This window comes from Phalacrocorax carbo, unplaced genomic scaffold (genome assembly GCF_963921805.1).
Source record: "Phalacrocorax carbo unplaced genomic scaffold, bPhaCar2.1 SCAFFOLD_306, whole genome shotgun sequence".
NCBI lineage: Eukaryota > Metazoa > Chordata > Aves > Suliformes > Phalacrocoracidae > Phalacrocorax > Phalacrocorax carbo.
In genome coordinates, this window is record NW_026990529.1 from 963 (window position 1) to 28,863 (window position 27,901).

A 27,901-nucleotide genomic window follows, 5' to 3' on the forward strand; every position below is an offset into this window, starting at 1 on the left:
GGCGGGGCGGGGCCTCACCCTTGCTGGGGTCGGGGGGCAGCAGGGCCTCCACGGGGAAGGGGCTGCCGGGGACCGGGTGCCCGTCGTAGGTGACCTCGACGCGGTAGGGCCCCTCCTCAGGGGGGGTGAAGGTGACGGGGTGGGGGCCGCCGGTGGGGGCGGGGCCCACCTGGCAGGGGAGGGGCCGGCGGGGGGCCGCTGACCTTGACCTCCACCTTGCCCTGCCCCCCCGCCCCCTGCGTCTCCACCGAGAACTCCTGCGGCCGCCCCACCTCCGCCTCTGGGGGGGACACGGGGGGGGGGGGGGGGGTGTCAGGGTGGGGGGTCCCATCCCCACCCATGGGTGCCCCCCCCCACACCCCGCCACCCCTGAGCGTCCCTCGACACAGGGGTCACACCCAGCCCCCCCACCCAATGGTGCCCCCCCACCCAAGGGTGCCCCCCCCCCACCCTCATGGGTCACCCCAGACCCAAGTGTTCCCCCCACCCACGGGTGCCCCCCCAGCACCCAAGGGTGTGATCCACCCACCCACCCAAAGGTGCCCCCCCAAGTGTTCTCCCCCCAATGGGTGCCCCCCGCACCCAAGGGTGCCCCCCCCCACCCAAGGGTGCCCCCCCCAAGTGTTCCCCACACCCACGGGTGCCCCCCCAGCACCCAAGGGTGTCACCCCCCCACCCCCCCAAAGGTGCCCCCGCCAAGTGTTCCCCACACCCAAGGGTGCCCCCCACCCCATGGGGCCCCCCCCAGCACACACCCACCCCCCCCCACCCAAGGGTGCCCCCCCACCCCATGCTACACCCCATCCCAAGGGTGCCCCCTCCCATTGGGTGCCCCCCCCCCCACCCCAGGGTGCCCCCCATCGCTCCCCCCCTCCCCAAGGTTCCCCTCCCCCGAGGGTCCCTGTCCCGCCCCCATTCTACACCCCACCCCAGGGTGCCCCCCCACCCCAGGGCGCCCCCCCGCGTGCCCCCCACTCACTGCTGTTGAGCCCCTGCACCTTGACCTTGCCGAGCTGCAGGGGGGGGGCCACGGTGACGGGGAAGGGGCTCCGGGGGACCTGGTCCCCCCCATAGGTGACCACCACAGACAGGGGACCCTGCGGGGGGGCACCCGCGCCTTAGGGTGCTGTGGGGGGCGGCGGGGCAGGGCGCCCCCCCCCCCCCCCCCAAACCTGCACCCACCGCTGGGGGGGGGAGGGGCAGGGAGGGGGCGCCTGCAGGGGGGTGCTGCGGGGGTGGGGGGCACCCATGGGGGGACCTGGGGGTGTCCGGGGGGGAGGGTGGGGGTGCCTGGAGGTCACCAGGGAATTGGGGGGGGGGGTCCCTGGGAGCCCACAGGACTGGGGGGGGGGGGGCCATGGGGAGGGGGCGCCCACACCAGGGTGTCCGGGGGGGGTGTCCTTGGGGGTCTCCGGGGGGCCAATGTGGGTGCCCCCTGGGATGGGGTGCTCCTAGGGGTCGGGGGTGCCCCCCCAGGGTTTGGGGTGCCCCCCCAGGTTTGGGGTGCCCCTAGGGGTCAGGGTGCCCTGCCAGATTTTTGGGTGGCCCCCCCCCCCCCCCCCAGATTTCAGGGTGCTCCCAGGTGACGGGGTGCTGCTAGGGGTCAGGGTGCCCCCCCCCAGGTTTTGGGTCCCCTGCCAAGGTTTCGGCGTGCCCCCCAGGTTTTGGGGTCCCCCCCATGGTTTGGGGTCCCCCCCCTAGGTTTCAGGGTCCCTCCCCGGTTCTGGGGTGTCCCCCCCCAGGTTTCGGGGTCTCCCCCTGGTTTCAGGGTCCCCCCCCATGTTTTGGGGCCGCCCCCATGTTTCAGGGTCCCCCCCCCCGTTCCGGGGTCTCCCCCCAGGTTCCGGGGTCTCCCCCCATGTTTCAGGGCCCCCCCCCCGGTTTCAGGGTCCCCCCCCATGTTTCAGGCCCCCCCTCCATGTTCCGGGGCCCCACAGGTTTCAGGCCCCCCCCCCCCATGTTCCAGGGTCCCCCCCCATGTTCCGGGGTCTCCCCCATATTTCAGGGCCCCCCCATGTTTCGGGGTCTCCCCCTGGTTTCAGGGTCCCCCCCCAGGTTTCCGGGGCCCCCCCATATTTCAGGGCCCCCCCCCCATGTTCCAGGGTCCCCCCCCATGTTCCGGGGTCTCCCCCATATTTCAGGGCCCCCCCATGTTCCGGGGTCTCCCCCATATTTCAGGGCCCCCCCCCATGTTCCAGGGTCCCCCCCCATGTTCCGGGGTCTCCCCCATATTTCAGGGCCCCCCCATGTTTCGGGGTCTCCCCCATATTTCAGGGCCCCCCCCCATGTTCCAGGGTCCCCCCCCATGTTCCGGGGTCTCCCCCATATTTCAGGGCCCCCCCATGTTTCGGGGTCTCCCCCTGGTTTCAGGCCCCCCCCCCATGTTCCAGGCCCCGCCCCCCCCGTTCCGACCCCCCGCCCCCGACACCCCCGGCCCCCCCCCGCCCCCCCCCGGCCCCCCCCGGCCCCCCCGGCCCCCCCCCGGACCCCCCGCCCCCCCGGCCCCCCCCAGCCCCCCTGGCCCCCCCGGCCCCCCCCGGCCCCCCCCCGGACCCCCCGGCCCCCCACCTGCTGCAGCGCCGTGTACTTGACGGTGTAGGAATAGTCGTGGTTGTCGATGACGTCGAAGTCGCGCACGGCCGCGCCCTGCCCCGCCCCCCCGAACTGCACCTCCAGGGGGGCCTTGCCCGCGCCCTTCGTCTGCACCGTGAAGTGGGTGGGCTTCCCCACCTCCACCCCTGCGCCCCTCCGTCAGCGCCTGCCCCACGGCGCCCACCGCCCCACGGCGCCCACCGCCCCATGGCGCCCACCGCCCCATGGCGCCCACCACCCTGCGGCACCCACCACCCCATGGCACCCACCCACAGCGCCCACCGCCCTGCGGCACCCACCACCCCATGGCACCCACCCATGGTGCCCACCGCCCCATGGCACCCACCCACAGCGCCCACCGCCCCGCGGCACCCACCACCCCATGGCACCCACCCATGGCGCCCACCGCCCCACGGCGCCCACTGCCCCACAGCGCCCACCCACAGTGCCCACCGCCCCATGGCGCCCACCGCCCCATGGAGCCCACCACCCTGCGGCACCCACGGCCCCATGGCACCCACCCACAGCGCCCACCGCCCCGCGGCACCCACCACCCCATGGCACCCACCCATGGTGCCCGCTGCCCCATGGCACCCACCCACAGCGCCCACCGCCCCACAGCGCCCACTGCCCCATGGCACCCACCCACAGCACCCACTGCCCCATGGCACCCATCACCCCACGGCACCCACAGCACCCACAGCTCATGCCCCACGGCACCCACAGCCCCACGGCACCCACCGCCACACGGCACCCACAGCACCCACAGCTCATGCCCCACGGCACCCACAGCCCCACGGCACCCACCGCCACACGGCACCCACAGCACCCACAGCTCATGCCCCACGGCACCCACAGCCCCACGGCACCCACCGCCCCACGGCACCCACAGCACCCACAGCTCATGCCCCACGGCACCCACCGCCCCCAGCCCCCCGCCCGCCCCTCGGCCCCTCACCGGTCCGGCTGAGCCCGGGCCCCTCGGCCTTGACCTTGCTGGCGTCGTGCGACGGCTCCACCTTGATGCGGAAGGGGCTGCTGGGGATCTCCTGCGGAGGGAGGCGGGGGCGCGGTGACGCGGCGGCACGGCCGGGGGGGCGGAGGGGAGGGGCGGGGGGACGCCCCCCCCCCCCCCACCCCGCCCCGGCGACACCCGCTGTGGGGCGGGGTGGGGGGGGGGGCGTGTGTGGGGCGGTACCTGGTTGGCGAAGAGCACCATGATGGTGTAGAGCCCCGCGCCCGGCGGCGTGTACTTCACCGTGAAGGTGTCGTTGTCGTTCTTGATGATGTCAAAGTCGATGTCGGCCTCCAGCGGCCCCACCACGCCGGGGGCGCACTTGATCCCGATGCTCACGTCCCCTGCGAGGCGTGGCCCGGGTCACCTCGGGCGTGGCACCGAGCCGGGGGGTGGGAACGGGGACGTGGGGAAGGACCAAGGACATGAGGAAGGACCAAGGACGTGAGGAAGGACCAAGGACGTGAGGAAGGACCAAGGACGTGAGGAAGGACCAAGGACGTGGGGACGGACCAAGGACGTGGGGAAGGACCAAGGATGTGAGGAAGGACCAAGGACATGAGGAAGGACCAAGGACGTGAGGAAGGACCAAGGACATGAGGAAGGACCAAGGACATGAGGAAGGACCAAGGACGTGAGGAAGGACCAAGGACGTGGGGACGGACCAAGGACGTGGGGACGGACCAAGGACGTGGGGAAGGACCAAGGATGTGAGGAAGGACCAAGGACATGAGGAAGGACCAAGGACGTGAGGAAGGACCAAGGACATGAGGAAGGACCAAGGACATGAGGAAGGACCAAGGGCGTGAGGAAGGACCAAGGATGTGAGGAAGGACCAAGGACATGAGGAAGGACCAAGGATGTGAGGAAGGACCAAGGACTTGAGGAAGGACCAAGGACATGAGGAAGGACCAAGGATGTGAGGAAGGACCAAGGACTTGAGGAAGGACCAAGGACATGAGGAAGGACCAAGGACGTGGGGACGGACCAAGGACGTGAGGAAGGACCAAGGACGTGAGGAAGGACCAAGGATGTGAGGAAGGACCAAGGACTTGAGGAAGGACCAAGGACATGAGGAAGGACCAAGGACGTGGGGACGGACCAAGGACGTGAGGAAGGACCAAGGACGTGAGGAAGGACCAAGGATGTGAGGAAGGACCAAGGACGTGAGGAAGGACCAAGGATGTGAGGAAGGACCAAGGACGTGGGGAAGGACCAAGGACGTGAGGAAGGACCAAGGACGTGGGGACGGACCAAGGACATGAGGAAGGACCAAGGACTTGAGGAAGGACCAAGGACATGAGGAAGGACCAAGGATGTGAGGAAGGACCAAGGACTTGAGGAAGGACCAAGGACATGAGGAAGGACCAAGGATGTGAGGAAGGACCAAGGACATGAGGAAGGACCAAGGATGTGAGGAAGGACCAAGGACTTGAGGAAGGACCAAGGACATGAGGAAGGACCAAGGATGTGAGGAAGGACCAAGGACATGAGGAAGGACCAAGGACTTGAGGAAGGACCAAGGACGTGGGGACGGACCAAGGACGTGGGGACGGACCAAGGACGTGGGGAAGGACCAAGGATGTGAGGAAGGACCAAGGACATGAGGAAGGACCAAGGATGTGAGGAAGGACCAAGGGCGTGAGGAAGGACCAAGGACGTGGGGAAGGACCAAGGACGTGGGGAAGGACCAAGGACGTGGGGAAGGACCAAGGACGTGAGGAAGGACCAAGGACATGAGGAAGGACCAAGGACATGAGGAAGGACCAAGGACGTGAGGAAGGACCAAGGACGTGGGGAAGGACCAAGGACGTGGGGAAGGACCAAGGACGTGAGGAAGGACCAAGGACATGAGGAAGGACCAAGGACGTGAGGAAGGACCAAGGACGTGGGGAAGGACCAAGGACGTGGGGAAGGACCAAGGACGTGGGGAAGGACCAAGGACGTGAGGAAGGACCAAGGACATGAGGAAGGACCAAGGACGTGGGGAAGGACCAAGGACGTGAGGAAGGACCAAGGACATGAGGAAGGACCAAGGACGTGGGGAAGGACCAAGGACGTGGGGAAGGACCAAGGACGTGGGGAAGGACCAAGGACATGAGGAAGGACCAAGGACGTGAGGAAGGACCAAGGACATGAGGAAGGACCAAGGACGTGGGGACGGACCAAGGACGTGGGGAAGGACCAAGGACGTGGGGAAGGACCAAGGACGTGAGGAAGGACCAAGGACATGAGGAAGGACCAAGGACGTGGGGAAGGACCAAGGACGTGGGGAAGGACCAAGGACGTGGGGAAGGACCAAGGACGTGAGGAAGGACCAAGGACATGAGGAAGGACCAAGGACGTGGGGAAGGACCAAGGACGTGAGGAAGGACCAAGGACATGAGGAAGGACCAAGGACGTGGGGAAGGACCAAGGACGTGGGGAAGGACCAAGGACGTGGGGAAGGACCAAGGACATGAGGAAGGACCAAGGACGTGAGGAAGGACCAAGGACATGAGGAAGGACCAAGGACGTGGGGAAGGACCAAGGACGTGGGGAAGGACCAAGGACATGAGGAAGGACCAAGGACGTGAGGAAGGACCAAGGACATGAGGAAGGACCAAGGACATGAGGAAGGACCAAGGACGTGAGGAAGGACCAAGGACGTGGGGACGGACCAAGGACGTGAGGAAGGACCAAGGACATGAGGAAGGACCAAGGACGTGGGGAAGGACCAAGGACGTGGGGAAGGACCAAGGACATGAGGAAGGACCAAGGACGTGAGGAAGGACCAAGGACATGAGGAAGGACCAAGGACATGAGGAAGGACCAAGGACGTGAGGAAGGACCAAGGACATGAGGAAGGACCCAGGACGTGGGGACGGACCAAGGACGTGAGGAAGGACCAAGGACGTGAGGAAGGACCAAGGACGTGAGGAAGGACCAAGGACATGAGGAAGGACCAAGGACGTGGGGACGGACCAAGGACGTGGGGAAGGACCAAGGACGTGAGGAAGGACCAAGGACGTGAGGAAGGACCAAGGACGTGGGGAAGGACCAAGGACGTGGGGAAGGACCAAGGACGTGAGGAAGGACCAAGGACGTGGGGAAGGACCAAGGACGTGGGGACGGACCAAGGACGTGGGGAAGGACCAAGGACGTGAGGAAGGACCAAGGATGTGAGGAAGGACCAAGGACGTGGGGAAGGACCAAGGACGTGGGGACGGACCAAGGACGTGGGGAAGGACCAAGGACGTGGGGACGGACCAAGGACGTGAGGAAGGACCAAGGATGTGAGGAAGGACCAAGGACGTGGGGAAGGACCAAGGACGTGGGGAAGGACCAAGGACGTGGGGACGGACCAAGGACGTGGGGACGGACCAAGGACGTGGGGAAGGACCAAGGACGTGGGGATGATGGGTGATGGGTGAGGGATGCGGGACCCGGGAATGACAACAGACCAGGCCCGGGGGACGCAGGACACGCTGTGGTGCCCCAGAGGGGTCCCGTCGGGTGCGGGGTGCCCCCACCCACAGCGGGTACCCACCCTGCCCGGCCTCGCTGCAGTCGACGGTGAAGTAGGTGGGCTCGTTGGCCTTCAGCCCCGTCTTCTCCACGCCCGGCCCGTAGACCTTCACCTTGCCGGGGTGGCTGCCCTCCCCCACGTTCACCTGCGGGCACCGGGAGCGTCACCCGGCGGCACCCGGGGCGCCGCCACCCCCCTCCTTCTGCCTGGCACCCCAACCCCCTGCGCCCCACCGCCTGCACCCTTCTCCTCGTGCCCGGCACCCGTGTACCAGGGACCCCATGGACCCCCCCAGCACCCTTGTCATGGGCCCTGGCGCCCCACACCCCACACACCCTATCACCCTGCCTGGCACTCCATGGGTCTGGGACCCCCCAGACACCCTGGCACCCCATCTCTGTACCCCATGGATCCCCCATCCCTGCCCCAGCACCCTATAGGTCTAGGACCCCCATCCCCATGCCCGGCACCCCATCCTCATCACCCATGGGACCCCCAGCCCCGCCCCAGCTCCCCCCGATGTGTGGGACCCCCGGCCCCCCACGGCACCCACCCGGAAGGGGCTGCGGGGGGTGGTGACCCCCCCCCAGGTGACGATGACCGTGTGCTTGATGGCCTTGGTGGGGACGTAGACGCAGTGGTAGGTGCCGTCCCCGTTGTCCTTCACCTTGATGTCAATGGGGAAGCCCTCGGCGTCCTGCGGGCACCCACAGGGGTGAGGAGACCCAACGGCACCCAATGGCACCCAACGGCACCCAGTGGCACTCAACGGCACTCAACGGCACCCAATGGCACTCAACGGCACCTAACAGCACTCAATGGTACCCAACGGCACCCAACGGCATCCAATGACAGTTAGTGGTACCCAGCAACTGTCAACATTGCCCAATGGCACTCAACGGCACCCACTGGCACTCAACAGCACCCAACGGTACCCAATGGCACTCAAGAGCACCCAATGACACCCAATGGTATCCAGTGGCACTCAGTGGCACTCAATGGCACCCTACGGCACCCAATGGCACTCAACAGCACCCAACAGTACCCAATGGCACTCAGCAGCACCCAATGACACCCAATGGTATCCAGTGGCACTCAGTGGCACCCAATGGCACCCAACGGCACCCAATGGCACTCAACGACACCCAATGGCACCCAACGGCACTCAATGACACCCAATGACACACAATGGCACCCAATGACACCCAATGGTATCCAATGGCACTCAATGGCACCCAATGGCACCCAATGACACCCAATGACACCCAATGGTATCCAATGGCACTCAGTGGCACCCAACGGCACCCAACAGCACCCAATGGCACTCAACGGGACCCAATGGCACCCAGTGGTATCCAATGGCACCCAATGGCACCCAACGGCACTCAACAGCACCCAATGACACCCAATGGTATCCAATGGCACTCACCCAATGGCACCCAACAGCACTCAAGAGAATCCAGTGACAGTCAGTGTTGCCCAACGACAGTCAACAGCACCCAAGGGCACTCAGTAGCACTTAACAGCACCCAACGGCACCCAGGTGCACTCAACGGCACCCAAGGGCACCCAACGGCACCCAAGCGCACTCAACAGCACTCAACGGCACTCAATGGCACCCAACGGCACCCAACGGCACCCAGGCGCACTCAACGGCACCCAACGGCACCCAACGGCACCCAACGGCACCCAAGCGCACTCAACAGCACTCAATGGCACCCAACGGCACCCAACGGCACCCAGGCGCACTCAAAGGCACCCAACGGCACCCAACGGCACCCAAGCGCACTCAACAGCACTCAATGGCACCCAACGGCACCCAACGGCACCCAAGGGCACCCAACGGCACCCAAGCGCACTCAACAGCACTCAACGGCACTCAATGGCACCCAACGGCACCCAACGGCACCCAGGCGCACTCAACGGCACCCAAGGGCACCCAAGGGCACCCAACGGCACCCAAGGGCACCCAAGGGCACCCAACGGCACCCAAGCGCACTCAACAGCACTCAATGGCACCCAACGGCACCCAACGGCACCCAACGGCACCCGAGACCAGCTCCCTACCTGGGCGTAGAGCTTGAGGGGCCCCTTGCCGGCGCCGCGGGTGTCGATGGTGAACTCCGCCGGGCGCTCCACGATGCAGCCGGTGGGCTCCAGCCCCGGCCCGAAGGCCTTCACCTGCGGGGGGTGGGGTGGGGAGGGGGGTCAGGGCGACGCCGGCACCCCAGCACCCATGGGGGGGTGGGGACTGGGGGGGGGGAGGGCGAGGGGGGGGGCAGCCATGCGCACGGGTGCAAAGATGGGGGGGCGGCACCCGGGGGTGTGCAGCTGGGTGCTATGGGGCACTATGTGGTGCAGCAGGGTGCTATGGGGTGCTGTGAGGCGCTGTGGGGCACTGTGGGGTGCTGTGGGTTGCTATGTGTCGCTATGGGTTGCTGTGGCTGTGGGGCGCCGTGGGGCGTGGTGGCACCTTGTCGGGTGGGAGTCAGGGGGCGCTGGGGGGGGCGCTATGGGGCGTGGTGGCACCTTGTTGGGGTGGGAGTTGGGGGGCGCTGTGGGGTGCCGTGGAGGTGCAGCGGCACCTTGTCGGGGTCGGAGTCAGGGGGCGCCGGGGGGCGCTATGGGGCACTGTGGGGTGCGGCAGCACCTTGTCGGGGTGGGAGTCGGGGGGGCGCTGGGGGGCGCTATGGGGCGTGGTGGCACCTTGTTGGGGTGGGAGTCGGGGGGGCGCTGGGGGGCGCTATGGGGCGTGGTGGCACCTTGTTGGGGTGGGAGTTGGGGGCACCGAGGGGCGCTATGGGGCGTGGTGGCACCTTGTCGGGGTGAGAGTCGGGGGGCGCTGGGGGGTGCTATGGGGCGCTATGGGTCGCTGTGGGGCGCTGTGGGGCGCGGCGGCACCTTGCCGGGGTGGGAGTCGGGGGGGCGCTATGGGGCACTATGGGGCGCCGTGGGGCGCCGTGGGGTGTGGCGGCACCTTGTTGGGGTGGGAGTCGGGGGGGGCGCTGGGGGGTGCTATGGGGCACCTTGTCGGGGTGGGAGTCGGGGGGGCGCTGTGGGGCGCTATGGGGCGCTATGGGGCACCTTGTCGGGGTGGGAGTCGGGGGGGCGCTGGGGGGCGCTATGGGGCGCTATGGGGCACCTTGTTGGGGTGGGAGTCGGGGGGGTGCTATGGGGTGCTATGGGGCGCCGTGGGGCGCTATGGGGCGCTGTGGGGCACCTTGTCGGGGTGGGAGTCGGGGGGGTGCTGTGGGGCGCTATGGGGTGCTGTGGGGCATGGCGGCACCTTGTCGGGGTGGGAGTCGGGGGGGTGCTGTGGGGTGCTATGGGTCGCCGTGGGGCGCTATGGGGCGCTGTGGGGCACCTTGTCGGGGTGGGAGTCGGGGGGGTGCTGTGGGGCGCTATGGGGCGCTGTGGGGCACCTTGTCGGGGTGGGAGTCGGGGGGGGCACTGGGGGGCGCTGTGGGGCACCTTGTTGGGGTGGGAGTCGGGGGGGCGCTGGGGGGTGCTATGGGGTGCTATGGGTCGCCGTGGGGCGCTATGGGGCGCTGTGGGGCACCTTGTCGGGGTGGGAGTCAGGGGGCGCCGGGGGGGTGCTATGGGTCGCCGTGGGGCGCTATGGGGCGCTGTGGGGCACCTTGTCGGGGTGGGAGTTGGGGGGGCGCTGGGGGGGGCGCTATGGGGCGCTGTGGGGCACCTTGTCGGGGTGGGAGTCGGGGGGGCGCTGGGGGGCGCTATGGGGCGCTGTGGGGCACCTTGTCGGGGTGGGAGTCGGGGGGCGCTGTGGGGCGCTATGGGGCGCTGTGGGGCACCTTGTCGGGGTGGGAGTCGGGGGGCGCTGTGGGGCGCCGTGGGGCGCTGTGGGGCACCTTGTCGGGGTGGGAGTCGGGGGGCGCTGTGGGGCGCCGTGGGGCGCTGTGGGGCACCTTGTCGGGGTGGGAGTCGGGGGGCGCTGTGGGGCGCTGTGGGGCGCTGTGGGGCACCTTGTCGGGGTGGGAGTCGGGGGGGCACTGTGGGGCGCTATGGGGCGCTGTGGGGCACCTTGTCGGGGTGGGAGTCGGGGGGGCGCTGGGGGGCGCTATGGGGCGCTGTGGGGCACCTTGTCGGGGTGGGAGTCGGGGGGGCGCTGGGGGGCGCTATGGGGCGCTGTGGGGCACCTTGTCGGGGTGGGAGTCGGGGGGCGCTGGGGGGGCGCTATGGGGCGCTGTGGGGCGCTATGGGGCGCTGGGGGGCACCTTGTCGGGGTGGGAGTCGGGGGGGCGCTGTGGGGCGCTATGGGGCGCTGTGGGGCACCTTGTCGGGGTGGGAGTTGGGGGGGCGCTGGGGGGGGCGCTATGGGGCGCTATGGGGCACCTTGTCGGGGTGGGAGTCGGGGGGCACCGGGGGGGTGCTATGGGGCGCTGTGGGGCACCTTGTCGGGGTGGGAGTCGGGGGGCGCTGTGGGGCGCTGTGGGGCGCTGTGGGGCACCTTGTCGGGGTGGGAGTCGGGGGGCGCTGTGGGGCGCTGTGGGGCGCTGTGGGGCACCTTGTCGGGGTGGGAGTTGGGGGGGCGCTGGGGGGGGCGCTATGGGGCGCTATGGGGCACCTTGTCGGGGTGGGAGTCGGGGGGCACCGGGGGGGTGCTATGGGGCGCTGTGGGGCACCTTGTCGGGGTGGGAGTCGGGGGGCGCTGTGGGGCGCTGTGGGGCGCTGTGGGGCACCTTGTCGGGGTGGGAGTCGGGGGGGCGCCGTGGGGCGCTGTGGGGCGCCGTGGGGCGCTGTGGGGCACCTTGTCGGGGTGGGAGTCGGGGGGCGCTGGGGGGCGCTATGGGGCGCTGTGGGGCACCTTGTCGGGGTGGGAGTCGGGGGGCGCTGTGGGGCGCTGTGGGGCGCTGTGGGGCACCTTGTCGGGGTGGGAGTCGGGGGGCGCCGTGGGGCGCTGTGGGGCGCTGTGGGGCACCTTGTCGGGGTGGGAGTCGGGGGGCGCTGGGGGGCGCTGTGGGGCACCTTGTCGGGGTGGGAGTCGGGGGGGCGCCGTGGGGCGCTGTGGGGCGCCGTGGGGCGCTGTGGGGCACCTTGTCGGGGTGGGAGTCGGGGGGCGCTGGGGGGCGCTATGGGGCGCTGTGGGGCACCTTGTCGGGGTGGGAGTCGGGGGGCGCTGTGGGGCGCTGTGGGGCGCTGTGGGGCACCTTGTCGGGGTGGGAGTCGGGGGGCGCCGTGGGGCGCTGTGGGGCGCTGTGGGGCACCTTGTCGGGGTGGGAGTCGGGGGGCGCTGGGGGGCGCTGTGGGGCACCTTGTCGGGGTGGGAGTCGGGGGGGCGCTGTGGGGCGCCGTGGGGCGCTGTGGGGCACCTTGTCGGGGTGGGAGTCGGGGGGCGCGGGCAGCACGTGGGCGATGAAGGGGCTGTCCTTGATGTCGTCGTCGTCGCAGACCACGTGCACGGCGTAGGGCCCCGCCTCGGCCGGCCAGTAGCGCACGTCGCAGGAGCCGTCGCCGCGGTCGTCGCACTCGATGCGCGCCTGCGACGGGCCCTCGATGGAGAAACCTGCCGCGGGGACACGGGGACGGGGACGGGGACGGGGACGGGGACACGGGGATGGTGACACGGGGGCGGGGATGGGGACACGGGGACGGGGATGGTGACACGGGGACGGGGATGGTGACACGGGGACGGGGACACGGGGACGGGGATGGGGACACGGGGACGGGGACGGGGACGGGGACGGGGACGGGGACGGTGACATGGGGACGGGGACACGGGGACGGGGACGGGGACGGTGACATGGGGACGGGGACGGGGACGGGGACACGGGGACGGGGACGGGGACGGGGACACGGGGACGGGGACACGGGGACGGGGACACGGGGACGGGGACGGTGACACGGGGACGGGGACGGGGACGGGGACACGGGGACGGTGACACGGGGACGGGGACACGGGGACGGGGACGGGGACACGGGGACGGGGACGGGGACGGGGACGGGGACACGGGGACGGGGACACGGGGACGGGGACGGGGACACGGGGACGGGGACGGGGACGGGGACACGGGGACGGGGACACGGGGACGGGGACGGGGACGGGGACGGGGACGGGGACATGGGGACGGGGACGGGGACGGGGACACGGGGACGGGGACGGGGACACGGGGACGGGGACGGGGACGGGGACGGGGACATGGGGACGGGGACGGGGACACGGGGACGGGGACGGGGACGGGGACGGGGACATGGGGACGGGGACGGGGACGGGGACGGGGACACGGGGACGGGGACGGGGACGGGGACGGGGACGGGGACATGGGGACGGGGACGGGGACGGGGACACGGGGACGGGGACACGGGGACGGGGACGGGGACGGGGACATGGGGACGGGGACGGGGACGGGGACACGGGGACGGGGACGGGGACGGGGACGGGGACACGGGGACGGGGACGGGGACATGGGGACGGGGACGGGGACGGGGACGGGGACGGGGACGGGGACGGGGACATGGGGACGGGGACGGGGACGGGGACGGGGACGGGGACGGGGACACGGGGACGGGGACGGGGACGGGGACGGGGACATGGGGACGGGGACGGGGACGGGGACGGGGACGGGGACATGGGGACGGGGACGGGGACGGGGACACGGGGACGGGGACGGGGACGGGGACGGGGACGGGGACGGGGACATGGGGACGGGGACGGGGACGGGGACACGGGGACGGGGACGGGGACGGGGACACGGGGACGGGGACGGGGACGGGGACGGGGACATGGGGACGGGGACGGGGACGGGGACACGGGGACGGGGACGGGGACGGGGACGGGGACGGGGACGGGGACGGGGACGGGGACACGGGGACGGGGACGGGGACGGGGACGGGGACACGGGGACGGGGACGGGGACGGGGACGGGGACGGGGACGGGGACATGGGGACGGGGACGGGGACACGGGGACGGGGACGGGGACGGGGACGGGGACGGGGACACGGGGACGGGGACGGGGACGGGGACGGGGACGGGGACGGGGACGGGGACATGGGGACGGGGACGGGGACGGGGACGGGGACGGGGACACGGGGACGGGGACGGGGACGGGGACGGGGACATGGGGACGGGGACGGGGACGGGGACGGGGACGGGGACGGGGACGGGGACACGGGGACGGGGACGGGGACACGGGGATGGTGACACCAGGGACACACATGGTGTCACCAGGCCCCCGCGCCCCCCCGGCCCCCCCCCCAGCCCCCCACTCACCCAGGGTCCCCACTTCGGTGCCCCCTCCCCGCGCCCCCCCGCGCCCCCCCGGCCCCCCCGGCCCCCCAGCCCCCCACTCACCCAGGGTCCCCACTTCGGTGCCCCCAGCCCCCCACTCACCCAGGGTCCCCACTTCGGTGCCCCCTCCCCGCGCCCCCCCGGCCCCCCCAGCCCCCCACTCACCCAGGGTCCCCACTTCGGTGCCCCCTCCCCGCGCCCCCCCGCGCCCCCCCGCGCCCCCCCGGCCCCCCACTCACCCAGGGTCCCCACTTCGGTGCCCCCTCCCCGCGCCCCCCCGCGCCCCCCCGGCCCCCCCGCGCCCCCCCAGCCCCCCCAGCCCCCCACTCACCCAGGGTCCCCACTTCGGTGCCCCCTCCCCGCGCCCCCCTGCACCCCCCCGGCCCCCCCAGCCCCCCCCTCACCCAGGGTCCCCACTTCGGTGCCCCCTCCCCGCGCCCCCCCAGCCCCCCCCTCACCCAGGGTCCCCACTTCGGTGCCCCCTCCCCGCGCCCCCCCAGCCCCCCCCTCACCCAGGGTCCCCACTTCGGTGCCCCCTCCCCGCGCCCCCCCAGCCCCCCCCTCACCCAGGGTCCCCACTTCGGTGCCCCCTCCCCGCGCCCCCCCGGCCCCCCCAGCCCCCCACTCACCCAGGGTCCCCACTTCGGTGCCCCCTCCCCGCGCCCCCCCGCGCCCCCCCGCGCCCCCCCGCCCCCCCCCGGCCCCCCCAGCCCCCCCCTCACCCAGGGTCCCCACTTCGGTGCCCCCTCCCCGCGCCCCCCCAGCCCCCCACTCACCCAGGGTCCCCACTTCGGTGCCCACCGCCTCCACCACGAAGTCGGCCGAGCGCCCCACGACGCCGCCCTCCAGCCCCGGCCCCCAGGCCCGCACCTTCTGCGCCCCCGCCGCGGGGGCCACCTGCACCTCGAAGGGGCTTGCGGGGCCGCCTCAGCACCGGGGGGTCCCCGCCGACCCCCCCCCGGCCCCTCCCCGCTCCCGGGGGGGGCTTGGGGAGGGGAGCAGCGGGGGGAGCCCAGGGGTGGGGGGGGAGGTCCCCAGGGTGGAGGGGAGGGGGTCCCCGGGGGTGGAGTGGGGGAGTTCCCAAGGGGGGGGGGGGTGTCCCCAGGGATGGTGGGGGGGGTCCCCAGGGTGGAAGGGTGGGGGGTCCCCGGGGGTGGTTGGGGGGTTCCCGGGGTGGCCAAGGGATTTGCGGGGTGGTCAGGGGGGTCCCGGGGGGGTCAGAGGGTTCCCGGGGTGGTCGGGGGGGGTCTCTGGGTGGCTGGGGGGTTGCGGGGTGGTAAGAGGGTCCCGGGGGGGTCGCAGGGTGGTCGAGGGGGTCGTGGGGATGTCAGGGGGTCCCGGGGTGGCCGGGGGGTCCCGGGGGGGGCACAGGGGTCGCGGGGGTCCCGGGGAGGGCGCGGGGGTCCCGGGGGGGTTGCGGGGGTCCCGGGGGGGTCGCGGGGTGGCCAGGGGGGTCCCGGGGGTGTCGCGGGGGTCCCGGGGATGTCGCGGGGGTCCCGGGGTGGCCGGGGGGGTCCCGGGGGTGTCGCGGGGGTCCCGGGGTGGCCGGGGGGGTCCCGGGGGTGTCGCGGGGGTCCCGGGGGGGTCGCGGGGGTCCCGGGGGGGTCGCGGGGTGGCCAGGGGGGTCCCGGGGGTGGTCAGGGGGTCGCAGGGTGGTCGAGGGGGTCGCGGGGTGGCCGGGGTGGTCCTGGGGGGGGTGCAGGGGTCGCGGGGGTCCCGGGGGTGTCGCGGGGGTCCCGGGGGGGGGCTGACCTGCGGGGGATGGCGTAGCCGCCCCAGGTGATGGACACCTGGTACTTGCCGGGCGCCGCCGGGCGATACTCGCACTCGTAGACGCCGTCACCCGCGTCCCGCACCGTCACCGGCTCCTCGGCACCCTCTGGGGGGGGGTCGGGTCACGCCCACCCCCACCCCAGCCCGGCACCCCCGACCCGCCCCAGGGCACCCCCATGGGGCCCCCCTCCTCCCCCCCCCCCCCCCGGGCTCTGCCCGGGCAGCTGCTCAGGCGCGAGCCCTCGTGCCCGCGGCCTTGCACACCCGCCCTTGCACACCCGCCCTTGCACACCCGCCCCTGCACACCCACCCTTGCACACCCGCCCTTGCACACCCGCCCCTGCACACCCACCCTTGCACACCCGCCCCTGCACACCCGCCCTTGCACACCCGCCCCTGCACACCCACCCTTGCACACCCACCCTTGCACACCCGCCCCTGCACACCCGCCCTTGCACACCCACCCCTGCACACCCGCCCCTGCACACCCGCCCTTGCACACCCGCCCCTGCACACCCACCCTTGCACACCCACCCTTGCACACCCGCCCTTGCACACCCATGGCCTTGCACCCGTGTCCTTGCACACCCGCCCCTGCACCCCCAGACCCTTGCCCACATGCCCCTTGCATGCACCCCTTCCTTGCACACCCGCCCTTGCACACCCGTGGCCTTGCACACCCATCCTCTGCCTGCACACCCTTCCTTGCAAGCAGCCCCTTGCTCCCCCAGACCCTTGCACACCCAGCCTTGCCCCCACGCCCCTTGCATGCACACCCACCCTTGCACCCACACCCTTGCACACCTGTGTCCTTGCACACCCACCCTCTGCACTCCCACCCTTGCCCTGTGCCATTTGCACGCACACCCACCCTTGCACCGCCAGACCCTTGCCCACATGCCCCTTGCATGCACCCCTTCCTTGCACACCCGTGTCCTTGAACGCCCACCCTTGCACACCCAGGCCCTTGCACCCATGGCCTTGCACACCCACCCTCTGCACACCCACCCTTGCCCCTGTGCATGCACGCCCTTCCTTGCCCCCGTGTCCTTGCACACCCACCCTTGCCCCCACGCCCCTTGCACACACCCCTTCCTTGCACAAAGGCCCTTGCACACCCGCCCTTGCAAACCCAGACCCTTGCACACCTGTGTCCTTGCACACCCACCCTTGCACGCGCAGGCCCTTGCACCCATGGCCTTGCACACCCACCCTCTGCACACCCACCCTTGCCCCTGTGCATGCACGCCCCCCCCTTGCACGCCCCCCCCTTGCACACCCATGCCCTTGCACCCATGGCCTTGCACACCCACCCTCTGCACACCCACCCTTGCCCCTGTGCATGCACGCCCCCCCCTTACATGCCCCCCCCTTGCACACCCGTGCCCTTGCACACCCACCCCTGCCCCCACGCCCCGTGCACGCACCCCTTCCTTGCACACAGGCCCTTGCACACCTGCCATTGCACACCCAGACCCTTGCACACCCATGTCCTTGCACACCCACCCTTGCAAACCCAGACCCTTGCACACCTGTGTCCTTGCACACCCACCCTTGCACGCACAGGCCCTTGCACCCATGGCCTTGCACACCCACCCTCTGCACACCCACCCTTGCCCCGTGCATGCACGCCCCCCCCTTGCACGCCCCCCCTTGCACACCCAGACCCTTGCACACCCGTGCCCTTGCACACCCACCCCTGCCCCCACGCCCCGTGCACGCACCCCTTCCTTGCACACCCACCCTTGCGCCCCCCCAGGCCTTTGCACCCCTGCCCTCGCGCCCCCCCCCTTGCACGCCCCCCCCCTTGCACACTCACTGGGTCCCTTGACGACCACCCGCAGGTCCCCGGTGCCGGCGCCCTTGGTGAGCACCCTGAAGTCGGCCACCTCGTGCACCCGCACGCCCTTGGGCTGCAGCCCCCGGCCCGTGGCCCGGCACGCCGACGGGGTGCACGCTGCGGCACGGGGGCACCCTCAGCACCCGCGGGCGCAGGGGGTCCCGGGGGGCGGGGGGGGGGGCTTACGGGCACTGCGGGGGACGTGGGGACACCCCGGGACTGGCGGGTGTCACATGGACACCCTGGGGATGGGGGGGGGGGCGGGCCATGGGGTCCCCAGGGGCATAAGGGTGCCGGGGGACCCCCATGGGGACATCAGGGACCCATGGGGACCCCCCCAGGACGGAGGGGTGCCCCCAGGGGACAGAGGGTGCTCTGGGGACACGGTTGGGCACGCGGGTCCCAGAGGGACACCCCGAGGGGCACTGGGGGGCCGGGGGACACCCCCTGGGGACATGGAGACCCCGAGGGGCACTGGGGGGCGGGGGGACACCCCCTGGGGACATGGAGACCCCGAGGGGCACTGGGGGGCTGTCGCGGTCACTGGTGGGTGCCGTGGGGACGGGGGTTGGGGACCCCCGGTGGGATGGGGGGGTGGGTCGCACCTTCGGCCACGTTGACGGTGAAGGGGCTCTTGGGGATCTGGGCGCCGGCGTAGGTGACGCAGACGGTGTGCGGCCCCTCCAGGACGGGCCGGTAGGTGCAGCGGTAGATGTTGTCCCCTTTGTCCTCCAGCATCACCTCCACCGTGTCCCGCCGGCCCTGTGGGTCCACGATCACCACCCCCACGTCGCCCGGGCCGGCCCCTGCCACCGCGAGGACACGGGTCAGCGCCGCCGGCCACGCCGCGGCCGGGCCACCGCGAGGACGTGGCCCAAGAGCCACCAGGCCACCCCATGGCCATGGCACCATGAGGACGTGGCCCAAGAGCCACCAGGCCACCCCATGGCCATGGCACCATGAGAACATGGCCCAAGAGCCCCCAGGCCATCCCATGGCCATGGCACCATGAGGACGTGGCACCAGAGCCCCCAGGCCACCCCATGGCCATGGCACCATGAGGACATGGCACCAGAGCCCCCAGGCCACCCCATGGCGATGGCACCATGAGGACGTGGCACCAGAGCACCCAGGCCACCCCATGGCCATGGCACCATGAGGACGTGGCACCAGAGCCCCCAGGCCACCCCATGGCCATGCCACCATGAGGACGTGGCACCAGAGCCCCCAGGCCACCCCATGGCCATGGCACCATGAGGACGTGGCACCAGAGCCCCCAGGCCATCCCATGGCCATGGCACCATGAGGACGTGGCACCAGAGCCCCCAGGCCACCCCATGGCCATGGCACCATGAGAACATGGCCCAAGAGCCACCCGGCCATGCCACAGCCATGTCACCATGAGGACGTGGCACCAGAGACATCAGGACTTGCCATGGCCATGTCACCACCAGGATGTGGCCTCAGATCCACCCAGCACCACCACGGCTACACCACCATGAGGACATGGCTCCAGAGCCACCCGGCCACCCCATGGCCATGCCACAAGAAGGACATGATTCCAGTGTCACCCAGCACCACCATGGCCGTGCCACCATGAGAACATGGCCCAAGAGCCACCCGGCCACGCCACGGCCGTGCCACCACAAGGACGCGGCCCAAGAGCCCCCTGGCACCACCATGGCTGTGCCACCATGGCCCAAGAGCCACCAGAGCCACCCCACGGCCGCGCCACCACAAGGACGTGGCCTCAGAGCCCCCCGGCACCACCATGGCCGTGCCACCATGGCCCAAGAGCCACCAGAGCCACCCTATGGCTGTGCCACCACAAGGACGTGGCCTCAGAGCCCCCCGGCACCACCATGGCCGTGCCACCATGGCCCAAGAGCCACCAGAGCCACCCCACGGCCATGCCACCACAAGGACATGGCCTCAGAGCCCCCCGGCACCACCATGGCCGTGCCACCATGGCCCAAGACCCACCAGAGCCACCCCATGGCCACACCACCACAAGGACGTGGCCTCAGAGCCCCCCGGCACCACCATGGCCGTGCCACCATGGCCCAAGAGCCACCAGAGCCACCCCACGGCCGTGCCACCACAAGGACGTGGCCTCAGAGCCCCCCGGCACCACCATGGCTGTGCCACCATGGCCCAAGACCCACCAGAGCCACTCCATGGCCATGCCACCACAAGGACATGGCCTCAGAGCCCCCCGGCACCACCATGGCCGTGCCACCATGGCCCAAGAGCCACCAGAGCCACCCCATGGCCATGCCACCACAAGGACATGGCCTCAGAGCCCCCCGGCACCACCATGGCCGTGCCACCATGGCCCAAGACCCACCAGAGCCACCCCATGGCCGTGCCACCACAAGGACATGGCCTCAGAGCCCCCCGGCACCACCATGGCCGTGCCACCATGGCCCAAGAGCCACCAGAGCCACCCCATGGCCATGCCACCACAAGGACATGGCCTCAGAGCCCCCCGGCACCACCATGGCTGTGCAACCATGGCCCAAGACCCACCAGAGCCACCCCACGGCCGTGCCACCACAAGGACATGGCCTCAGAGCCCCCCGGCACCACCATGGCCGTGCCACCATGGCCCAAGAGCCACCAGAGCCACCCCATGGCCATGCCACCACAAGGACATGGCCTCAGAGCCCCCCGGCACCACCATGGCCGTGCCACCATGGCCCAAGAGCCACCAGAGCCACCCCACGGCCACACCACCACAAGGACGTGGCCTCAGAGCCCCCCGGCACCACCATGGCCGTGCCACCATGGCCCAAGAGCCACCAGAGCCACCCCACGGCCGTGCCACCGCGAGGACATGGCCTCAGAGCCCCCCGGCACCACCATGGCCGTGCCACCATGGCCCAAGAGCCACCAGAGCCACCCCATGGCCGTGCCACCACAAGGACATGGCCTCAGAGCCCCCCGGCACCACCATGGCTGTGCCACCATGGCCCAAGAGCCACCAGAGCCACCCCATGGCCACACCACCACAAGGACGTGGCCTCAGAGCCCCCCGGCACCACCATGGCCGTGCCACCATGGCCCAAGAGCCACCAGAGCCACCCCACGGCCGTGCCACCACAAGGACATGGCCTCAGAGCCCCCCGGCACCACCATGGCCGTGCCACCATGGCCCAAGAGCCACCAGAGCCACCCCATGGCCGTGCCACCACAAGGACGTGGCCTCAGAGCCCCCCGGCACCACCATGGCCGTGCCACCGTGGCCCAAGAGCCACCAGAGCCACCCCATGGCCATGTCACCACAAGGACGTGGCCTCAGAGCCCCCCGGCACCACCATGGCCGTGCCACCATGGCCCAAGAGCCACCAGAGCCACCCCATGGCCATGCCACCACAGGACATGGCCTCAGAGCCCCCCGGCACCACCATGGCCGTGCCACCATGGCCCAAGAGCCACCAGAGCCACCCCACGGCCATGCCACCACAAGGACATGGCCTCAGAGCCCCCCGGCACCACCATGGCCGTGCCACCATGGCCCAAGAGCCACCAGAGCCACCCCATGGCCGTGCCACCACAAGGACATGGCCTCAGAGCCCCCCGGCACCACCATGGCCGTGCCACCATGGCCCAAGAGCCACCAGAGCCACCCCACGGCCGCGCCACCGCGAGGACGTGGCCTCAGAGCCCCCCGGCACCACCATGGCCGTGCCACCATGGCCCAAGAGCCACCAGAGCCACCCCATGGCCGTGCCACCACGAGGACATGGCCTCAGAGCCCCCCGGCACCACCATGGCCGTGCCACCATGGCCCAAGAGCCACCAGAGCCACGCCATGGCCACACCACCACAAGGACATGGCCTCAGAGCCCCCCGGCACCACCATGGCTGTGCCACCATGGCCCAAGAGCCACCAGAGCCACCCCATGGCCGTGCCACCACAAGGACATGGCCTCAGAGCCCCCCGGCACCACCATGGCCGTGCCACCATGGCCCAAGAGCCACCAGAGCCACCCCATGGCCACACCACCACAAGGACATGGCCTCGGAGCCCCCCGGCACCACCATGGCCGTGCCACCATGGCCCAAGAGCCACCAGAGCCACCCCATGGCCATGCCACCACAGGACATGGCCTCAGAGCCCCCCGGCACCACCATGGCCGTGCCACCATGGCCCAAGAGCCACCAGAGCCACCCCACAGCCACGCCACCACAAGGACGTGGCCTCAGAGCCCCCCGGCACCACCATGGCCGTGCCACCATGGCCCAAGAGCCACCAGAGCCACCCCACGGCCGTGCCACCACAGGACATGGCCTCAGAGCCCCCCGGCACCACCATGGCCGTGCCACCATGGCCCAAGAGCCACCAGAGCCACCCCATGGCCGTGCCACCACAAGGACATGGCCTCAGAGCCCCCCGGCACCACCATGGCCGTGCCACCATGGCCCAAGAGCCACCAGAGCCACCCCATGGCCACACCACCACAAGGACGTGGCCTCGGAGCCCCCCGGCACCACCATGGCCGTGCCACCATGGCCCAAGAGCCACCAGAGCCACCCCACGGCCATGCCACCGCGAGGACATGGCCTCAGAGCCCCCCGGCACCACCATGGCCGTGCCACCATGGCCCAAGAGCCACCAGAGCCACCCCATGGCCACACCACCACAAGGACGTGGCCTCAGAGCCCCCCGGCACCACCATGGCCGTGCCACCATGGCCCAAGAGCCACCAGAGCCACCCCACGGCCGTGCCACCACAAGGACATGGCCTCAGAGCCCCCCGGCACCACCATGGCCGTGCCACCATGGCCCAAGAGCCACCAGAGCCACCCCATGGCCACACCACCACAAGGACGTGGCCTCAGAGCCCCCCGGCACCACCATGGCCGTGCCACCATGGCCCAAGAGCCACCAGAGCCACCCCACGGCCGGGCCACCACAAGGACGTGGCCTCAGAGCCCCCCGGCACCACCATGGCCGTGCCACCATGGCCCAAGAGCCACCAGAGCCACCCCATGGCCACACCACCACAAGGACATGGCCTCAGAGCCCCCCGGCACCACCATGGCCGTGCCACCATGGCCCAAGAGCCACCAGAGCCACCCCATGGCCACACCACCACAAGGACATGGCCTCAGAGCCCCCCGGCACCACCATGGCCGTGCCACCATGGCCCAAGAGCCACCAGAGCCACCCCATGGCCACACCACCACAAGGACATGGCCTCAGAGCCCCCCGGCACCACCATGGCCGTGCCACCATGGCCCAAGAGCCACCAGAGCCACCCCACGGCCGCGCCACCACGCGGACGCGGCCCCAGAGGCCCCCCCGGCCCCAGCGCAGCCTCCCCGCGGGGGGCCGCCCCCTCCCCAGGCGTGGCGGCCCCCCGCGCCCACCTGCCGTGTAGATGTCGAAGTAGGTGGGCTTGTTGGCGACGTTGCCGAGGGGCTCGAGGCCGGGGCCGCGCGCCGAGACCTTGCTGGCGTCGCCCAGGGCCATGCCCACGGTCACCCCGAAGGGGCTCCTGTCGATGTTCTGCCCCGCGAAGAGCACCGTCACCTGGGGGGGGGGTCGGGGGGGGTCAGGGGTGGCCGTGTCCCCGTCGTCCCTGTCCCAGCCCCGCCCCCCCCCCCCCCCCCCGGCACCTCGGTGACCCCCCGACATGGGGATGGGGAGTGGGGCGCCCCCCCAGTGCAGCGTCTTGATGTGGATCCCCCCAGCACTGAGCCCCCCCCCCACCAAGGGACCCCTTATTGCCCCCTCCCCAGCGACCCTGATGGGGCTCCTCAGGGACCCCCAGTTGCCAAAACCCTCCCCAGGGACCCCCAATTCCTGTGACCCCCCCACAGGGATGCTTAATGGGGCTCCCCAGGGACCCCCAAATACTGTCCCCCGCTCAGGGACCCTAGTGGGGCTCCCCAGGGACACCCATTGCCATCCCCCCCCCAGGGACCCCCAATTGCTGTGACACCCCCCTCAGCGACCCAAGTGGGGCTCCCAGGGGCCCCCAATTGCCCTTCCCCCCTCGCCCAGGGACCCTGACAGGGCTCCCTAGGGACCCCCAAATACCCCCAGGGACCCACAAACACCCCCAGGGACCCCCAAATGCCCCCAGGGACCCCCAAATACCCCCAGAGACCCCCAAATGCCCCCAGGGACCCTCCCCAAGGACCTGATGGGGCTCCCCAGGGACCCCCAGTGCGATACCCCTGGGGGGGATCCCCGTGTCGCGTCCTGGGGATCCTTACAGACACCCCCCCCAGGGACCCCCCGCACCCCTCTGTGCCCAGCGCCCCCCCACCCCTCCCCTCCCCACACCCCGGGAGCAGGGGGGCACCCCCCCCCGCCCCCCCCGGACGGGAGGGGGTGCTCACCTTGTGCAGCCCCCCGACTTTGGGCACGTAGGTGACGCTGTACGTCCGCTTCTTGTCATTGTTGGGGACCACCTTGGCCTGGGACCCCCAAACACAGAGCGCGGTGACGCAGAGCCGGGCACCCGGGGCGGGGGTGCTGGGGGCACCCAGGCGTCGGGGTGCTCCCCCCCCCCCCCACCTTACCTCCTCCGTGTGACCCTCGGGGTCCTCGACGTAGACCAGGACCTCGCCCACCCCCGCCTCGAGGGTCTCCACCGTGAACTGCGCCGGCTTCAGCACCACGTTCCCCTGGGGCTCGATGCCTGCGGGACCCCGGGGGTCAGGGTGCCCCCCCCAGCACCCCCCCGGCGGGCACCGACCCCCCTGAGACCCTGCACCCCCCCCCCCCCCAGCACCCCCAACTCGGGACCTCTGGGCAGACCCTGGAGGTGGCGGCGGGTCCCTGGGGACCCCCCGGGCATGGGGGGCACCCTGGGGGGTCCCTGGGTGGGGGGGTGGGGGGACACTGGGGGGTAAGGGGGTTCCTGGGGTGGGGGGGTGGCCCGAGGGGGGGTGTCACCCTCATGCCCTGACATCCCATGGCACCCCCGTGCCTGGCCACCGTGTCCCCCCCCATGGCACCCCCTTGTCCCCCCCCGTGCCCCCTCCCCATGGCACCCCCGTGCCTGGCCACCATGTCCCCCCCCATGGCACCCCCTTGTCCCCCCCGTGTCCCCCCCCATGTCACCCCCATGTCCCCCCGTGCCACCTCCCCATGTCACCCCATGTCCCCCTCGTGCCCCCTCCCCATGTCACCCCCTTGTCCCCCCCATGCCCCCTCCCCATGTCCTCCCCATGTCCCCCCCCATGTCACCCCCATGTCCCCCCCCATGTCACCCCCATGTCACCCCATGGCACCCCCCCATGTCCCCCCCGTGCCCCCTCCCCATGTCAGCCCCATGTCCCCCCCATGCCCCCTCCCCATGTCCCCCCCATGCCCCCTCCCCATGTCCTCCCCATGTCCCCCCCATGCCACCTCCCCATGTCCCCCCATGGCCCCCCCATGTCACCCCCATGTCCCCCCATGGCACCCCCCATGTCCCCCCCGTGCCCCCTCCCCATGTCAGCCCCATGTCCCCCCATGCCCCCCCCATGTCCCCCCATGGCACCCCCCCGTGCCCCCCCCGTGCCCCCCCCGTGCCCCCCCCCGCCCCCCGTACCGGGCCCGTAGGCGCGGGCGCGGGCGGGTTGGGGCTGGCGGGCGCGCAGGGGGGCCCCCGGTTTCAGCTTGGCCTTGGGGAACTGGGAGAGGTACGTCATCACCGAGTGCTCGTCCACGTCGGGGTCCACGATCTCCTCGGGGGCGATCACCTGGGGGGGGGGGGGCGCGGGGGCACCCCAACAGCCGTCAGACCCTCCCCAACCCGCCGCTGCCCTGCCCGGGGGCCCCCGACACCCCCGCGCCCCTCTGCCACTCACCCAGGGTCCCCCCCATGCCCAGGGAGCCCCCCAAACCCCAGGGACCCCTTTGTGCCCAGGGACACCCCACACGGACCCCTCTGCCCCCCCCAGGGACCCCTCTGTGCCCAGGGACCCCCTTAAACCTCCAGGGACACCATTGGGAGCCCCCTGCCCTGCCATCCCCAGGGTCCCCCCCCCGTGCCCAGGGACACCCTAAACACCCAGGGACACCCCAGGGACCTCCTTGCACCCCCAGGAACCCCCTTGGGACCCCTCCTGCACTCTAGGGTCCCCCCCATGGCCAGGGAACCCCCAGGGACCCCTCTGGCCTCCTGGGACCCCTTTGTACCCAGGGACCCCCTAAACTCCCAGGGGCACCCTTGGGGACCCCCCCTGCACCCCGAGGGTCCCCCACCGCCATGTCCAGGGACCCCCTAAACACCTAGGGACACCCTTGCACTCCCAGGGACCCCCTTGGGACCCGTCCCTGCACCCCCAGGGACACCCTTGGGACCCTCCCCCGCACCCCAGGCCCCCCCTACACCCCAGGGACACCCTTGGACCCCCCCTACACCCAAGGCTCCCCCCGCCCACGCCCAGGGAGCCCCCAGAGACCCCTCCACACCCCCCCACCCCATCACGGGATGCCCTGGCACCCCAAACCCCTTCCCATGAGCCCCCCCCCCCCGCCCCGGGCTGTGCCGTGGGGGCGCCGGGCCCCCCCAGTGCTCCCAGTGCTCCCAGTACCTGGGGACGCCGAGCCAGTCGTCAGCCTGCTGCATGGCCTCGCGGGCGTTCTGCACCGGCTGGTTGGGGTCCCAGCTCTCCCAGTCCGGGCACAGGCCTGGCACCGGGAGGGGGGGCCGTCAGGGGGGCACTCCACTGGGGAGGGGGCAGTGCTCCCATTCCCTTTGCCCCCCAGGGCCTCCCAGTGCCCCCCCAGTATGCCCCAGTGCCCTCCCCAGCATCCTCCTGTGCCACCCAGTAGCCCCATGCTCCCCCAGTGCCCCCCCAGTACACCCCGTGCCCCCCCAGCATCTCCCAGAGCCAGCACAGCCTGGGGGGGCAGTTGCCCCCCCCCATACCCCTGACCCGGGGGGCAATTCTCCCGCCCCCTCCGTGCCCCCCAAATCCCTGTGCCCCCAAAGCCCACCTACCAGGGGCGCAATTACCCCCCAGACCCTGTGACCCCCCCATGGTCCCCAAGCCCCCATAGCCACCAGTCGGGGGTGCAACTGCCCCCCCAACCCCATGGACACACTAACTGGGGGTTAGTGGGTACACACCCCCCGCCCCGTGTTGCAACCCCCATCCCCCCACAGCCCCGCAGCCCCCACATCCCCCCCAGCCCCGCAGCCCCCGCAGCCCCCCGAAGCCCCACATTGCCCCCTGCCCTGCAGCCCCCGCAGCCCCCCGCACCCCACAGCCCCGCAGCCCTGCTCACCGGGGCGCAGTTGTCCCCGCACCCTGCACCCCGCACCCCCCGCACCCCCCACCCCGCAGCCCCCCGCCCCACTCACCGGGGGCGCAGTTGTCCCCGCACCCCGCACCCGCACCCCCCGCCCCACTCACCGGGGGCGCAGTTGTCCCCGCACCCCGCACCCCCCGCACCCCCCACCCCGCACCCCCCGCCCCACTCACCGGGGGCGCAGTTGTCCCCGCACCCCCCGCACCCCCCACCCCGCACCCCCCGCACCCCGCACCCCGCACCCCCCGCCCCACTCACCGGGGGCGCAGTTGTCCCCCGCACCCCGCACCCCCCACCCCGCACCCCCCGCACCCCCCACCCCCCACCCCGCCCCACTCACCGGGGGCGCAGTTGTCCCCGCACCCCCCGCACCCCCCGCACCCCGCACCCCGCACCCCCCACCCCGCCCCACTCACCGGGGGCGCAGTTGTCCACCAGCGCCCCCAGGGCGCGGCCGTCGCGCCAGTCGCGGTGGAAGTTGCCGATGGGCAGCTGCGGCACCTTGTGCTGGATCCAGCCCAGCAGGCGCTGCTTGGGGTCTGCCCGCGCGCCGCCCCCTCCTCCTCCTCCTCCCACATGGGCATGGAGATGGAGTAGTGCAGGATCAGCGTCCAGACCAGCCCCAGGATCAGCTTCAGGTTCCCGTCCACGATGGCCTTGCTGT

At 71.7% G+C, this 27,901-nt stretch overlaps 1 protein-coding gene across 1 annotated transcript; it reads right to left on the reverse strand.

Moving 5' to 3' along the window:
* Positions 1-27,901, reverse strand: LOC135311417 (filamin-C-like; the record flags this gene model as incomplete). Its single annotated transcript, XM_064440554.1, has 19 exons — positions 1-280; positions 980-1,097; positions 2,569-2,738; positions 3,551-3,641; positions 3,791-3,951; positions 7,137-7,260; positions 7,669-7,812; positions 9,183-9,296; positions 12,446-12,639; positions 15,139-15,275; positions 16,115-16,241; positions 17,955-18,092; positions 18,581-18,781; positions 23,352-23,514; positions 24,330-24,407; positions 24,513-24,631; positions 25,529-25,682; positions 26,519-26,613; positions 27,654-27,901. Coding segments are annotated over 19 exons (2,740 nt in total), but the record flags the coding sequence as incomplete, so codon positions are not given.